Source organism: Argopecten irradians, chromosome 8, assembly GCF_041381155.1.
Source record: "Argopecten irradians isolate NY chromosome 8, Ai_NY, whole genome shotgun sequence".
Lineage (NCBI taxonomy): Eukaryota > Metazoa > Mollusca > Bivalvia > Pectinida > Pectinidae > Argopecten > Argopecten irradians.
The window spans coordinates 22306042-22323238 of NC_091141.1; the positions used below are offsets into that span (position 1 = coordinate 22306042).

Below are 17197 nucleotides of genomic sequence, written 5' to 3' on the forward strand. Positions count from 1 at the left end.
TTTCGTGTTTAAAATATTTAAATGATAATCATGGATGAAAATGCAGAATTGAGCAATTGAGTACAATAATCATGCATGAATTCTTCAAGGGTAGGTCATTTCAGTAACTAAGATGTGACCGTTACCCTAATAGATGAATAATAGTATTTTCCTTCGAACGCGTCCCGTTTTTTGTTTTCAAATCGAACACGCTGCTGTTTTTTCCAGGCAGCCAATCAAAGTTCATCTTTACTGCAACCTTTCAACATGGCGCTGTCGAGAGGTAAATATCATTTCGCCGGGTGTATCTTTTAGAAAGAAATAATTTATAAGCGATTATACACAAATAAACACGCATGGTTATTTCTTTGTTGAACTAATATTTGGTTTTACCCTATATGAAAGTGTAAATTCATCATGCACAGTTCCAAAAAAGTCGAACAAAATGTTTTGGACTTTGACCCTGCAAGTAAGACATAACGTTACCTTTGAAGTTTAATTTCAGTAATAAACTTCATATCTTAGGTTAATAATTTTGAGACAAATTAGCTCTATTAATTGCTCCTTCATTTTTCATTTCTTTAATCGGTCGTATTGGGTATGTGAAAGACAAATGGCATAACGCAAATTTCATGTACTGTACTGTAAGCTTATACTAACAGGTTGAGCACAACCCTGCATATGGGTAACAGTTACCCATTTGAGTAACAGTTACCTGTTTGAGTAATCAATAAGTTACCCAAATGAGGAATATTTTGTAAGAAAAATGCATGAATTTGTTTTAAACTTTTTTATCAAAAAAGCTAGGGCGTAATAATTTTAACATGGCACCATTACTAATATAATATAGTACATTATTAATCGAAATGGGACAAACTTCATTGTCTCAATTTCGGTAAAAGTCACAAAATAAACCACCTCCATTGCTTACTATGGTGCTAAAAATAGAAACCAGGTAAAACTCATTCAACCATGACATTTGCACTGAATTTCCATGATAGCTATACACTGAAGTCAATGGCAAAAATTCCGAATGGTCAAGTGTAACATCAGGAATTCCACAAGGATCGGTTCTTGGACCCTTATTATTTGTGATATTTGTTAATGATCTTCCAGATATAGTGCAGTCAGACGTATACTTATTTGCGGATGATACTAAAATATTCAAGGCTATCCGTGGCAAAGATGATGCTTTAGATCTGCAAAGTGATTTAGATACAATGTCGAAATGGAGTGAAACGTGGCTTCTAAAAATGCACCCAGATAAATGCAAACACATGAGGATACACAAACAGAGAACAAGAAACCAACGTGAGGAAATTATACAATACCAGCTCAATGGAAAAACACTGCAACATATAGACCAAGAAAAAGATATAGGAGTAGTTGTAGATTCCACGTTAAGCTTCGACACCCATATATCAGAGAAAGTAAAAAAAGCCAATTCCATGTTTGGACTTTTGAGAAGAACTTTTCAGTTTTTAGACATCAAATCATTTATTCCGCTATATAAATGCTTAGTTCGGTCTCATTTGGACTATGCTTGCCCCGTATGGGCGCCTTACCTACAGAAGCATATAGAAATGATAGAAAGTGTCCAAAGAAGAGCGACAAAATGTCTACCAGGAATGTCACATCTAGCATACAGTCAAAGGCTGGAGAAACTGAAATTACCAACATTGGCATATAGAAGAATACGAGGAGACATGATAGAACTCTTCAAAATTTTAGATGGAATATATGACTCCGAATGTTGTAACATTTTATCTTTATGGAAAGATGCAACGGACCGCGAGAGCAGCAGGGGGCATAGGAGGAAGCTATTCCATACAAGATCAAACTATGAGATTAGGAGAAACTTTTTTTCACTAAGAGCTACTAAGATATGGAACGATCTACCAGAGAATGTAGTGATGGCGCCAAATATAAACTCCTTCAAAAATGCGTTAGACAAACATTGGAAAGAACAAGAACTCTTATACAACTACAAAGCCTTTATACATCATTAATTTATTATTATTACCGGATAAAAATGTATTAACTGTAAACTCTATATTTTGTCTGAGTCTGGTATAGAGAACTTTACATATAAGTCCTGAACCAGAAATAAACTTATCTTATCTTAATGGAGAGCACCTAAATTGTCATCTTACAACAAAGTTAGACAACAGATTTTGATATTTCACCCACAGAAGCATAGAGTCTTTGATCAGTTGTAAGGCATTCTAAAAATTATGATGCCCTTTTTTGATAATGATTTTTAAAACAGCATTATGCATTTTCTTTTCACATAATTATTTACTCAATTGGGTAACTTATTGATTACTGCAAACAGGTAACTGTTACTCAAATGGGTAACTGTTACCCATATGCAGGGTTGTGCCCAACCTGTGTAATATGGGATACTTTCAGTTTCACACAGTTGTAAAACATTGTTATATCTACCTGTTTGAGTTTACAATCAATAAGTTACCAAAATGAGGAATTCTGTGTAAGAAAAATTCATGAAGTTGTTTTAAACTTTTTTTTTTATCAAAAAAGGGCGTAATAATTTTGACATGGCACCATTACTAACATATTAACTTAGTACATTATTAATCAAAATGGGACAAACTTCATTGTCTCAATTTTGGTAAAAGTCACAAACTAAATCACCTCCATTTCTCCAAAGTCATATATGTGCGAAAAATGACTATTAGATACGCTAAATTGTAAAGGCGCTGATATCCCACAAAATTACGATCAACTGTACGGGAAAGAACAAATCAAATCATGAATATCAGTAAAACAATACATGTCTATATATATATAGGATACAATTCAATTCTGCCTCATACATTCTGGTAGTCTCATCTAAAACTCAAGCCGCTCTCTTCGAAATTTCAGTGCATGTTATCATAATTCACATAATTTAAACTCATTTTAACGTTTTTCATAACTAAGAACAATACATTTGCTCAAATTCACTAAATTTTTGACACATGTACATTTGATTTCTTATAGTTTAACAAATGTTTCACATACTATCATTTGGATGTTTTCTATTTAATTGATGAGAAAGATAATCTATTTCTTGTAATTTCTTAGATACTGAAATGTGAGCTACATGTAATTCGTTTTGTAAGATAATGTTACAAGCAAAACTTACCACATATTTTACAGTGAACATTTAGAAGACAAATGTGTATAATCAACACACTGAACATGTTGAAAAATATTGCAACACAAGATTTGAATATATTTATTACTTTGACTGCATTCTCAATACTTTCCGTTTGTCAAAATATCAAAAACTTTTTCTAAACAAGTACAACTAATTTCCCAGTTGAATACTAGCACTTCCCTTTTCAACAATATCTTTGTCTCAAGCATACATGAATTGATGAGAAATCAATACTAAAAGTATTTTGAAGACATTTCAAATTGATTTCTTATACTTGCAGAATCTTAGATCTATCAAACGCTAGTTGAGATCATGAACGTAAAAAAAAATCATCATTTGCAACAGCCTACTTGTATATATGTAGGAATAAATTATTAACCTAACCAACCATCTTTAATAAGATAGACAACAAACACGTTCACATTCATTTAAATTTACTTTTAATTAATCTCAACCTATAACCAACCATCTTTAATAAGATAGACAACAAACACGTTCACATTCATTTAAATTTACTTTTAATTAATTTCAGTGTGCTCCGTCACAAGCTTTGTCTTATTTCTGCCTATATAAAAGTGAGGCCGTTTCGACTGGGGCCGTTTTAACTGGGGCCGTTTTTGCAGTGGGGCCTTTTTAACTGTACAATGGTCAATGAAGAGCGCCTAAATTGTCATCTTACAACAAAGTTAGACAACAGAATTTGATATTTTACCCACAGAAACATAGAGTCTTGAATCGGTTGTAAGGCATTCTAAAAATTATGACAACCTTTTTTGATAATAATTTTTAAAACAACAGTATCCGTTTTCTTTTCACATAAATCTTCAATTGGGTAACTTATTGATTACTACAAACAGGTAACTGTTACTCAAATGGGTAACTGTTACCCATATGCAGGGTTGTGCCCAACCTGATTAACACTCAAATTGCGTCATTAAAGTCATCTTCTGATAGAAGGCACTACCATGCATGTTGATTTCCACAAAAAATTGTCTGAAAATTTTGTGAGATCATGCAAGTGCACATGCAATGGCGAGAATTGGTTGGTACTCAGCGAGAAATTGTCACATGCCAGTATATGTATATAAAAACACTATATAGTTTACTATATAGGGGTATTTTTATATATTTATACAATACATTATTGTCAGAATGTCAAGCCCTTGTGATTTTATCTTTTATGTGAATATATTGAAAACAATTTAAGATTCTATTTTTAAAAAAGGTAAGATTAATGAAAATCTGGACTAAAAAATTGTGCACACTATAAATTCTGAATATGTAATTTTTAATGATTTCCAATGTCCTTTTCTGTATATTACAGAGTTATCTGCCGTTGTGGGCGGGTATTGATTATTTTTTGTGACATCATGTGTTTTTGGGCATAACATCATACTTTTTCGAAGAAACGACATAAATTGTGCTCACAAAATAATGATATCACAATAAGATACCTACCTGCAAGGGAGCTAACTCTGCAATTTATATTTATATATCAAAGCAAATTATTCCATCAGTTCGAAAAGTAGATAATCCGATTTATGGGTAGTATAATTATGTAAAGTTAGATTATAATTTGAATATATTTTGTGTTTCCAGCTGTAAATGGCGTGTTTATTGTGGCTGCCAAACGGACAGCCTTCGGGACGTTTGGGGGCAAACTCAAGGGGATGTCGGCTACAGCAATGATGGAACAGGCATCCCAGGCAGCTTTAGCAGCTGGAAATGTCAACCCAGAGAATGTCAGCTCAGTCATTATCGGGAATGTTATACAGGTAAACTTATTTTAAATCATATACATTATTTAACTCATCCACACCTGTAATTTCTTAATGGATTGGACAGTTTTAGTTCTTGATTAAGGAGAGTCTAAATGTCTCCAGGGGTACCCCCTGTCAATTAGTTAGCAAGGAACTGCAGTTATAGGATGATAAATGCTATATCTGGAGAAAGCAAATTCAAGGAAGCCATGCCAATATTGCTTCATATTATAAATTTATTTCAGGCATGAACCAAGCTGAACACTTTCTTAATTGTATAGCTAGTTATTTTTGTAAAAAAATCATGATTTTGATATAAAGCAGGAAGATACAATTTAAGTAATTAAAAATTTTGTGATATGGCTATCAGAGTCAGAGCCATGATTTTTTTGTCAGCAATAAATTGGTTAGTAATTTTAAATAGGTACAAAACTTTAATTTGTATAGACATTACCTTTCACATTTTCCATCAATCTCTTTGAAATTTAAGGCATGTCATTGATTTTTCCATAATCCACATCAGAAACATATATTGGATGCATTTGTACATACATAAATCAGGTTTCTGATTGTACAAGAGTTGTTTCGCTTTAGGTATTTGATAGTGCAAGTATTTAAGACTGTGATAAATTACTGAATTTAGAATTAGAAAAAAGAAGCAAGAATAATGTGAAAATGTAGCATAGGCAAAAATTGAAACTGAAAAAATTGAAGAAAAAGAAACTGATTTAAAGAGAAAATGTATTCCATGTATTTTAAGTACTATTTCTTTTATATTTGAACAGTCCTCAACAGATGCCATATACCTAGCTCGACATGTTGGCCTGAGGTCTGGTGTACCGGAGGCTGCTCCATCACTATGTGTAAACAGACTTTGTGGCTCAGGGTTCCAGGCAGTAATCAATGGAGCTCAGGTAAGAATTCAAGCCTTAAATTTCCTAAATTCAAAGTTTCTTGATAACTATCCAAAATATTGCATGAACTTAGTTGGCTATAAGGCTTTAAATATTTGTGAATTGGCTTCAGAAAAGTATATAAACTAGACTGAAAATAAGAAATCTTATTCATTATGCTTTATTTCCTATTTCATAATTTTTCCCAAATCTTGTTTTGTCGCACATTTTCCCAAATTCAAAGCCATGGGCCCCATTCCCAAAGCAATGAGAAAAACCTCTGTCATGCTATAAGAACCATGAGAAGTATAATAATTTAGCTTTAACAGAAGGAGAAATAGTAGAATAGAACACAAATGCATTTTAAAATGATTAAGTTGATATATTGCGGTATTTTGTTAATTTACATTATTTACAAGGGTATCCTACTGTTTTTACAGGCCTTTGGTGCCAGGTATTAAGCATCAAATATTAGTCTGTAAACTGCATAATCTGTATAGCTTGAGAGTAGCGATTTTTGTGTTTGTACAATTTTATCATTGTGATTAAACTTTGTTGTATTCATTGTTTACAGGAAATTATGCTGGGTGAGAGTGAGATTGTTCTGGCAGGAGGAACCGAGAGTATGAGTCAGGCTCCGTTTGCAGTCAGAGATATCCGCTTTGGAACAACCTTGGGTAAACCTATCCAGGTCAGATATTGTAGTAGCTTCTGTAGTGATATTGTTACAATTTAAAAGTGATTCACTTTCATATTCTGTATAGTTGTTAAGTTTCGCGGGTGTAAAATTTTGCAACTTACTGTTTTTGAACTTATTCGCGGAATCTAAATCATTGATAAATATCCCGAGGTATTTAATTCTTGTAATTTTGGATGGACCCGCGAAATTAAAACCTCTGCGAATATTAGCAACTATACTACTGTCCGCTATTTTTTTTTATCCTTTTCAGAAAATATCCACATCTTTATTTCATCTGATTGTTATGTTTAAATAAGATATTTTGTGGAATTACATCTCTTTATAATCATGCTTTTTACCACAACAACATTAATTTACTAAAAACTCTTACAGGGATTTGTTATTTTTTTCTAAAATCTTATAAAGCAAGTGTTTAAGTTATTTTTATTTATCCAGCCCAAATTCTTGGCTTTTAGAGACATTGCTCAAAATCCCTTCTAAAAATTAACACATGTTTACATTTTAACACACAAGTCAAAACAGAGATCTGTCAAAATGTTTCAATAATTTAATACTAGTACTCTTGATTTAATTTCAGCTTGAAGATACCCTATGGGGAGGGCTGACTGACACCTACACTAAAATGCCGATGGCCATTACAGCAGAGAACCTTGCCATGCAATATAATATCAGTCGTGAGGACTGTGACGAGTATGCTCTACAGTCTCAGTCACGATGGAAACAAGGCAAGTCCCGTTGTGTAGACTTTTATTGTGTGTCACTTGTTTTAAAGCATCAATTTACTAATTTTCGTTTTGTCTGCGATGCGAAGATGACAGGGGTGACATCACTATGTTTGCTACAACAGAAAATATTTGTGTACAATAGCTGGATATTTCTTTGGATGCTCATTTTGAAGCTTCATGGTTTGCATTGTTTTCAATGTCAGAAGGTCAAAGGTCAAGGACACCATTACTGAAAATAGAAATTGAGATTCCATGCAACAGATTTAATTTCTCTGGGACCAATGTTTTTGACTGCCATAACTATATTTCCTTGTGATGTTTTTAACCGCACATACACTCCTGTAGAATTATTGTCCTATAGATTTTTACCAGTCAGTACATGTTTTTAACTGACCATACAAATCAAGAAGATGAAGAAATTTGAATAATTGAGTTTGAAAAAAATTGGTAAGAAATTAATTTTTTTGGAAAAAAACAAGTTGATATTTCTGAATTTGTATGCTTACAGCACAAGATGGTGGTGTATTCAATGCAGAAATCGCCCCACTGACACTAAAAAGCAAAAAAGGTAAGTAGGAGCTGACCGGTTATGAATATTAAAAAAATTAACATACAGTCGAAACTTGTTATCTCAAAATCGCTTGAGTCGAAATTCCGGTTGAGTCGAATTAATTTTAAAGTCCCGTTTTTTAGCTCACCTGGCCCGAAGGGCCGGTGAGCTTATGTCATGGCGCGGCGTCCATCGTCCGTCCGTCTGTCAACATTTCCTTTAAATCGCTACTAGTCATAGAGTTCTGGATGGATTGTAACCAAATTTGGCCACAAACATCCTTGGGGGAAGGGGAACAGAACTTGTATAAATTTTGGCTCTGACCCACCGGGGGCAGGAGGGGCGGGGCCCAATAGGGGAAATAGAGGTAAATTCTATAAATCGCTACTTGTCCTAGAGTTCTGCATGGATTGTAACCAAATTTGGCCAGAAACATCCTTGGGGGAAGGGGAACAGAACTTGTATAAATTTTGGCTTTGACCACAAGGGGGCAGGAGGGGGGGGGCCCAATAGGGGAAATAGAGGTAAATCCTATAAATCACTACTAGTCATAGAGTTCTGGATGGATTATAACCAAATTTGGCCAGAAACATCCTTGGGGGAAGGGGAACAGAACTTGTATAAATTTTGGCTCTGACCCCCCGGGGGCAGGAGGGGCGGGGCCCAATAGGGAAAATAGAGGTAAATTCTATAAATCGCTACTTGTCCTAGAGTTCTGCATGGATTGTAACCAAATTTGGCCAGACACATTCTTGGGGGAAGGGGAACAGAACTTGTATAAATTTTGGCTCTGACCCCAAGGGGGCAGGAGGGGCGGGGCCCAATAGGGGAAATAGAGGTAAATCCTATAAATCGCTACTTGTCCTAGAGTTCTGCATGGATTGTAACCAAATTTGGCAAGAAACATTCTTGGGGGAAGGGGAACAGAACTTGTATAAATTTTGGCTCTGACCCCCCGAGGGCAGGAGGGGCGAGGCCCTATAGGGGAAATAGAGGTAAATCCTATAAATCGCTACTTGTCCTAAAGTTCTGCATGGATTGTAACCAAATTTGGCCAAAAACATCCTTGGGGGAAGGGGAACAGAACTTGTATAAATTTTGGCTCTGACCCCAAGGGGGCAGGAGGGGCGGGGCCCAATAGGGGAAATAGAGGTAAATCCTATAAATCGCTACTTGTCCTAGAGTTCTGCATGGATTGTAACCAAATTTGGCCAGAAACATTCTTGGGGGAAGGGGAACAGAACTTGTATAAATTTTGGCTCTGACCCCCCTCGGGGGAAGGAGGGGCGGGGCCCAATAGGGGAAATAGAGGTAAATCCTATAAATCGCTACTTGTCCTAGAGTTCTGCATGGATTGTAACCAAATTTGGCAAAAACATCCTTGGGGGAAGGGGAACAGAACTTGTATAAATTTTGGCTCTGTCCCCAAGGGGGCAGGAGGGGCGGGGCCCAATAGGGGAAATAGAGGTAAATCCTATAAATCGCTACTTGTCCTAGAGTTCTGCATGGATTGTAACCAAATTTGGCCAGAAACATCCTTGGGGGAAGGGGAACAGAACTTGTATAAATTTTGGCTCTGTCCCCAAGGGGGCAGGAGGGGCGGGGCCCAATAGGGGAAATAGAGGTAAATCCTATAAATCGCTACTTGTCGTAGAGTTCTGCATGGATTGTAACCAAATTTGGCAAAAACATCCTTAGGGGAAGGGGAACAGAACTTGTATAAATTTTGGCTCTGTCCCCAAGGGGGCAGGAGGGGCGGGGCCCAATAGGGGTAATAGAGGTAAATCCTATAAATCGCTACTTGTCCTAGAGTTCTGCATGGATTGTAACCAAATTTGGCCAGAAACATTCTTGGGGGAAGGGGAACAGAACTTGTATAAATTTTGGCTCTGACCCCCCTCGGGGGAAGGAGGGGCGGGGCCCAATAGGGGAAATAGAGGTAAATCCTATAAATCGCTACTTGTCCTAGAGTTCTGCATGGATTGTAACCAAAATTGGCCAGAAACATCCTTAGGGGAAGGGGAACAGAACTTGTATAAATTTTGGCTCTGTCCCCAAGGGGGCAGGAGGGGCGGGGCCCAATAGGGGTAATAGAGGTAAATCCTATAAATCGCTACTTGTCGTAGAGTTCTGCATGGATTGTAACCAAATTTGGCAAAAACATCCTTGGGGGAAGGGGAACAGAACTTGTATAAATTTTGGCTCTGACCCTCGGGGGGCATGAGGGGCGGGGCCCGATAAGGGAAATAGAGGTAAATCCTAAAAATCGCTACTTGTCCTAGAGTTCTGCATGGATTGTACCACCCAAATTTGGCCAGAAACATCCTTGGGGTTAACAGAATTCGTATAAATTTTGGCTTTGACCCCCTGGAGCAGAAAAAGTGGGGCCCAATAGGGGAATTAGAGGTTAATATTCAAATTCCTTCAGAAAATAAACAATGAACTTGTTTTCAGAACATTTCTTGGCATTACAAACCAGGTGAGCGATACAGGCCCTCTGGGCCTCTTGTTTCCTTCTTTGTGTATGTATTTTAAGATTGGATGACTCAAATTTCGATGACTCGAAACTCCGGTTGAGTCAAAGTCAATTCCTGATCCCTAGGATATTTAGCGAAAAAAAAGTCGCTATCTCGAATTTAATTTCAGTCAAAATTTCAAATTAAAAAAAAATCAATTACATAAACAGGTAAATGTAACATGGACACAAGCAATTGAAATTCATTTGTGGTTTGTCGTAACACGATTGGTTTACCTGCACATATCGCGATCGGTATATGCAGGCCAATGGGAACATACTACAACAAGGACTGCTAATTATGAATTGTTTAATAATCCTCTCAAATCTGGCTTCCTAATTAGTGTCACTTTACAATTGTGACTTACCTGTACATAGACACCAATCACACTCAGCACGGCTCGATCGGCGTGGCTGATCATGACCGGAAGCGTGTTTGTCTTGGAATCATTACAAACGAAAGTGTTTTCTAAGACTTTGTATGGAATGTTGATAGTGCAAAATAATTTAACAAACCCACAATGTTTAACTAGAATCTAGTCGTTGCATATGTACTAGTATCTTAGTCATACAATGTATTTCTTCGTTGGTATAGAAATTTACTTTCGTTTCATATACCGTAAATTATATTAACCAGTATGAGTGAACATGAGTTTGATAGCTGGAAACAGAGAGTGTAGTCTGCTTACAGTAGGTGAAAACTATTGTTCACTTTGTTATGTTATTATTTTGAAATACCATTAACTTATGAAATAAGAAATTAAAGATGCTTGTTTTTATTTCTTCAGCTACTATATGCCGTATAAGTTTGATGTATGAACCATTTAAGTCGGTATACCACCTACGGAAATCTGGGTTAACGCCTATTATCGTGACGATCATATTATCGTAATTCAAGTTTTTTATTTATTTAAAAAAATCCAAACACATCTTAAAACAAATAACTAAAATGATTTAATACAAACTTTAATAGTTAGAAAATCACGATCATATGCTGATCATGGTAGGCCTAATAGGCATGTACCCCTCTGTAATAGTCATAATCGATCAAACCTAATGACATTACGTTTGAGTCAAATTCCGGATGAGTCGAAGTATTTTCATTGGTCCGTTGAATTTCGAGGTAACGAGTTTCGACTGTATTTCATTCAGACTATCTGACTCCGTTTCATTGCAGGGTTAGTCTTCTCTAAAATTTCAAAACCAAAGCACAATGCTCTCCATTAAAATATATACCTTTGGCTCTTAACCTGTTCACATGTATTGATTGGACTAGGGAATATGTGTTCTTTTTTGGTGAACCTTTGACACAGGCTTTCAAGACCATTTTTGTCATTCTAAGTCTCAATCTAAAGATCATCATACAAATAAAATTCTCCATACATTAATCAATTAAATAGTTAATCCATCAATGTTTTGTAATAATGCATCAATGAAATTTACATTCATTGATTTTATAAAATATATAAAAAGAAAATACATGTATATAAAAATCTGTTATCAGCTTTAGAAATAAAAATGAGACACTGCGTAAAAAGATAGTTAGCCTTTGCGCATTAGAGCTTTCTGTCCTTGTTGGTACTGGGTAGGTATTGATTATGACGTCATGTGTTTGTAAGAGCAACATAATATTTTTTAGAGAAAACAATGTGAGTTTCCCTTACAAAATAATGACATCACAATTGATACCCTCCCACAAAGGGATATAATTTGTAACATACAAAGACAGAATAGATATATCAAGCACTTGAAAATAGAAAATGTCACACTGAAAGTATAAAACAACATCTGAAATGGATGAAAGTAATTCAATCACTCATCTGTTTTCTTCAGATTGAAATTTTGTTATGGTGCATAAATTTATCTTAATGCTTTTAGAATTTATCTTAATAGTTATTACTTAATATGAAATTTATCTTAAATTACCAGGTAATGTTTTATAATCAGTCATGTACAGTGGAACTTTCTTGATACGAACTCGGATAATTCGACAACCCGGCTTAATACGAAGTACTTTGCCGGTCCCGGCTGAATTCCTTCTTTGTCTTTGTTGAACAAACTCAGAAAATTTGAATTCAGAAAACTCGAAAAACTTGGATAATACGAAGTAATTCTTTGGTCTGAATGACCTAAATCATACATAAAATGTTCATATAACTCGAATTGAGATTTTTTGGAAACCGAGATTGCTGAAAATGCCGATTTCTTTTTCATAAATATGCCGTAAAACGGCAAATCAAAAGCCGCTTACAACTTCAAAAACATAGAAAAACTGTTTAATGTTTAGCAATGAACCTTCGTTATATTGCATCAGCAATCATCAACGATAATCACTTGTAAATAGCTGCAGTACGTGTTCATTACTTGTACATAAGCTCGATAACTCAAAGTTTTATCTCGGTCCCTTCGAGTTTGCATACTATCAACCGAGTTCCACTGTGTAAATTTTAATATTTAATTAGTACATGTACCATTAATTGGTTTCAGAAAGTAATGTTAATGATAGAAATACGACTATACATTCCTGACATTTTTGTGTTCATATTGCTTACTTCTAGGTCCAGAAACCTTCAGTGTAGATGAACATCCGCGTCCTCAGACTAACGCTGCTGGTTTGGCCAAACTACCACCTGTGTTTAAGAAAGATGGAGTAGTGACTGCTGGCAATGCTTCGGTATGAATTTTTTTTCATGCCTGCATTTGTGCCATGAAATTAGGGGGAGGAAAGCATTAGTGTTACAAAGTCCGTCTTGTCCTTGTCGGCAGAATTAATATCTTATAGACATTTGAAGTTTGAGACTAGAAATTTTACTAAATGGGTCATCTTAATAGAACAATACCAGTAGTCATCATGAGACAACTGCCTAGAACCACTAAATCCTGGTTTCATAGGCTATTACGACACAATACAAATATACTGTAGCCTTCCAAAACGTTCAGCCATTCACACACCACAGAACATTGCCTGCATAGGAAGCCGTCCTTAAATCACCCTGGTTATAATTAGACGTTAATCTAATAAACCAAACAAACTAATGATTAATATGTGAAAATGTATGATATTACAGGTTCAGAACACAAAACTGTTTAATTATCTTGTAAAAATGATGTTTTATATGTACAGGGTGTTTGTGACGGAGCCGCAGCTGTGATTGTAGCTAGTGAGGAAGCTGTGCAGAAATACAACCTCACACCTTTGGCCAGGCTTGTAGCTTACGGAATTTCAGGTGATTTCATAAATACAGTAATGTATGGTGGGTTCACTCCAATTAAGTATAAAAGCAATCTGATTGAAATACATATCCTTATTATTACTACATTTGATCAGAGAATCTGACAACATCTCATTAGGGGTCATGCCAAGATGACCTTTGGAAATGGCCAATCAAAATTGCTGACTGCTGAATCTTGAAAGTGAATATCAGGGGATGAAACACAAAAGTAGTTTGAAAAAGCTGTCAGAATTATTTTGGTGTACAAAAGGTAACTTGTGACAATATAATGTGGCTCATTTTAATTAAAAGATGTTACATTATGTGATTGACAGGTTGTGACCCTAAGATCATGGGAATAGGCCCCGCCCCCGCTTCTCGCGCGGCTCTCCAGGCCGCTGGCAAGACAGTGGAAGACATGGATATTGTGGAAGTATGTGACACACCTTTCTGGTCATCCTTGTGAGATGATCTGTACATCTTTTATATGGTATAATACCTGTGTTCTAGCTTTTTGTGGCTAAGTACATGTATCACAGGATAAAATTTAGATCACTCCATTGAAAATACAAGCACATTTTATCATTATTTATTAAAAGATTCCTAATTCTGCCCATATGAAAAATTGTAGCACTTTAAAGTTCAGCTGACTCTATAAAAAAAATTGAATTCTTTTAAAAGTTTTAGAACATCAATGATAATGTGTTATAACAATACAAACTCTAAAGAGAGTCATAATTGTTTTGGATGAGAATTTATTTTTACCCATATTTGCGTTTTCTTCCAATTTTTTCTACATAATTTATACTAAAATAATTCAATTTTGCTTGTTACGAGCATTTTCATTGGCTTAACAATATACTTTATCAGCCCATAAAGGAAAAAATGGCGTCGCCGTTTTAACGTCGCTTCTGATTGGCTGAGATGACGGCGTAATAATTTCATAGACAAAAGAGTCCCAAAATGAATTTTAAATGTTGAAGAGATTATCTTTAGTAAATTGAATTATAAGGATTAATTTGAATAGATTTTTTATGTTATGGAGATATAACACAAAAATCTGAGTGTACTCTCATCATAAACTGCTTAGCGGTTTATTTAGAGTACACTCAGATTTTTGTCTTATATCTCCATAACATAAAAAATCTATTCAAGTTAATCCTTAATTAATGTTCTTGCTGTATTTGTATTATCTTTGAAATTCGTTAGTAGTAGTTAAAATGATATATCTTTGGATTGACAGGTAAATGAAGCCTTTGCCCCTCAATACCTCGCTGTTCAGAAGGAACTAGGTCTGAACCCAGAGGTATCAAACATGAACGGAGGAGCTATCGCTCTTGGTCATCCTCTCGCAGCCTCAGGAACTAGGATTACTGGACACATCGCCCATGAACTTCAGTGAGTACAAGATGTGATTGACTTCCTTGAAATCTAGTTTTGTGTCAACATAATTTTGCTGCATTAAAATCTAAATGCAGTGTCTGCAGATGAAGAAACGAAATGATAATAAAATTGGGTCAGCCTATCCTATTTTTCGCTAATATTATTATATTTTTTATTTTTTTTGTATATATATTCAATTTGAAATATCACAATTTGAAACCTCTTTTCTGTAACTGTAATTAAAATAAATAATAAATTTAAGCATCAAGATTAACATGCTCATCTCTTTTATTAATTTCATGCGTTTTTTATGGAAAGTTTATGTATTTCTCCTTGTCTTGCTCAGTTTCACCGTAAAATAGTTTGCTATCTGACCTGTCAGAGGTTAAAGGTTAATGTTTATACATGTATCTGTTTATCTTTTTGTCTTGCTCGGGTTCACAAAGTAAACCCTTGACCTTTTCGAAGTTAAAAGTGAATTTTGAGATTCTATATAATTTTCCCATGCTCATTTTTCCCTTTGTGAGAATATCTCCATATGACATTCCAATGTGACAGTTCAACGCATTTTAAATTATTATGTTTTTATACAAGATTTTTTTTTTTCCAGTCGTCAAGGTAAAAAGATTGGACTGGGATCAGCCTGTATTGGAGGTGGTCAGGGGATCACGGTGATTTTGGAAAAGGCTTAAAATGATGGAGAAAACGTAAAATAGGACTTTATCTGTGACAGGGAAAGATAGCTAAGGAATCAAAAGCATTAATAGTAACGCCAAAAATTGAAAATTTAACATGTATGTATGTTACTAAATTGAGGGGAGAACAATGCTACTAACCCATACAGATGAACTAATAAAAACATATCTACTGCATTGGAGAGGACCATGTATATGTAACGTAAATGTTTGAAAATGAACACTAAACATGATTAAACAACAGGCTACAGACAATCAGTGATGAAATGATAACTGCATTGAAGGTTCCTATGGACTGCCATAAAAGTGGTACTAGGTAATACAGGTCAGAAATGTGTGAAAGTGCTAGGAAATGGGGGGGTGATGAAGGAACCATGCATGCTGAGAGGTACTTACAGATGTTCATATCCTACCAACACTGTTTGCTGCTAACATTCTGTCAGCTGATGGGTTATTGCTCAAATTATCTCATGATTGTGAATTCTCAATGTATAATATATGATTTCTTCAAAGAATGAAAGTTGTGACATTATTTGAGATTATTTATTAACCGGGAAATATTTCCTCAATATATGATTTAGATACATAATGCTTTATAATTGAGTGTGTCTAATTTGCTGTGTATTTCAGGAATTTATCTTTTTTTTTAGAGGGAGTAGAGAGTGTGTTATTTATGATTATTGATCATAGAATGAATCATAACTTACAGAGTGATCAATCAACTTCATACTTTATCTGAAGTTTATATTAAAATGTTATATAAATCATCATTCCTCTTTGTGTTATGTATGATCTAGTTTTAATCTGCTTTCAGCTCATAGAATATTAGTTGTATAATTAGTAAACATATACAATGCACTGACAAAGTACTCACCGGGGGAAAAACAAAGAATGGCTGATCCATGCAACTGGTGTTAGTTAGTTCAGCCATCCTCAGTACCCCAGGGGTTACTATCGCTGTCACGATATCCATCCTTGATACTCAAGGGTCTAAGGGGTCAATATCACTAATGTTATATTCACCCATGGATTATGTTGCAGTAAAACTGAATGCTCTTACAAGACAACAAAGGCTGTGTACGAGACAACAGATGATAAGATAATTTGGCCTTTTGATGTACATCAAAAGATTTTAATAACGGTACACTGTGGTGACTGTGTGGCTTTGAAGTTGAGTGTAATATTTAAAGGAAGTCTCTGCAGGCGTGTGGTTGGGTTTTTTTTTCTCTTATATGCTTTCAGTTTTACTATGACATAGTCCAGGGGTGCATATAATGACATTGAAAGTAACCTCTGGATTACCGAGGATGAATTTGGGCATGCTTTTAATCAAATTAGTACCACCGATCCAACAAACAAATAGGAACTCCTTAAAATACTATTGAAAATCATTATTATCAATAAAATGCAAACAAAAAGTCCAAGAAAAAAAATCCAGACAGGTGTTAAGAAAAACAACAAGAGAATATAACCAAAAAGTCGAATCAAGCAGATTTACTGGCTGAATGGGATGTTTAAAGATGTTTGGTACAGTATTGAGAGGCTTTATGACAGACTGCCAATAGGAAAACTTACAAGTAAGTAAAATTAGCGACTGGAACAATAACTACAAATCTAGCTAG

The 17197-nt window shown here is 35.1% G+C and overlaps 1 protein-coding gene across 1 annotated transcript; it reads left to right on the forward strand.

Moving 5' to 3' along the window:
- Positions 1 to 156: 156 nt before the first annotated feature.
- LOC138329687 (3-ketoacyl-CoA thiolase, mitochondrial-like) lies at positions 157 to 16345 on the forward strand. The gene is made up of 11 exons (XM_069276938.1): positions 157 to 262; positions 4742 to 4917; positions 5688 to 5816; positions 6370 to 6486; positions 7073 to 7220; positions 7729 to 7788; positions 12844 to 12959; positions 13410 to 13512; positions 13833 to 13930; positions 14741 to 14895; positions 15491 to 16345. The coding sequence occupies exons 1-11, from the start codon at positions 247 to 249 to the stop codon at positions 15570 to 15572; spliced, it is 1200 nt and encodes a 399-aa protein (XP_069133039.1). The 5' UTR covers positions 157 to 246; the 3' UTR covers positions 15573 to 16345.
- Positions 16346 to 17197: the final 852 nt, after the last annotated feature.

Excerpts from the sequence above, each read along its gene's own strand:
- LOC138329687 (XM_069276938.1), top strand. Across the intron at positions 7,221-7,728 it reads TCAGTCACGATGGAAACAAG|CACAAGATGGTGGTGTATTC; the intron begins GCAAGTCCCGTT and ends GTATGCTTACAG. Across the intron at positions 14,896-15,490 it reads CACATCGCCCATGAACTTCA|TCGTCAAGGTAAAAAGATTG; the intron begins GTGAGTACAAGA and ends TTTTTTTTCCAG.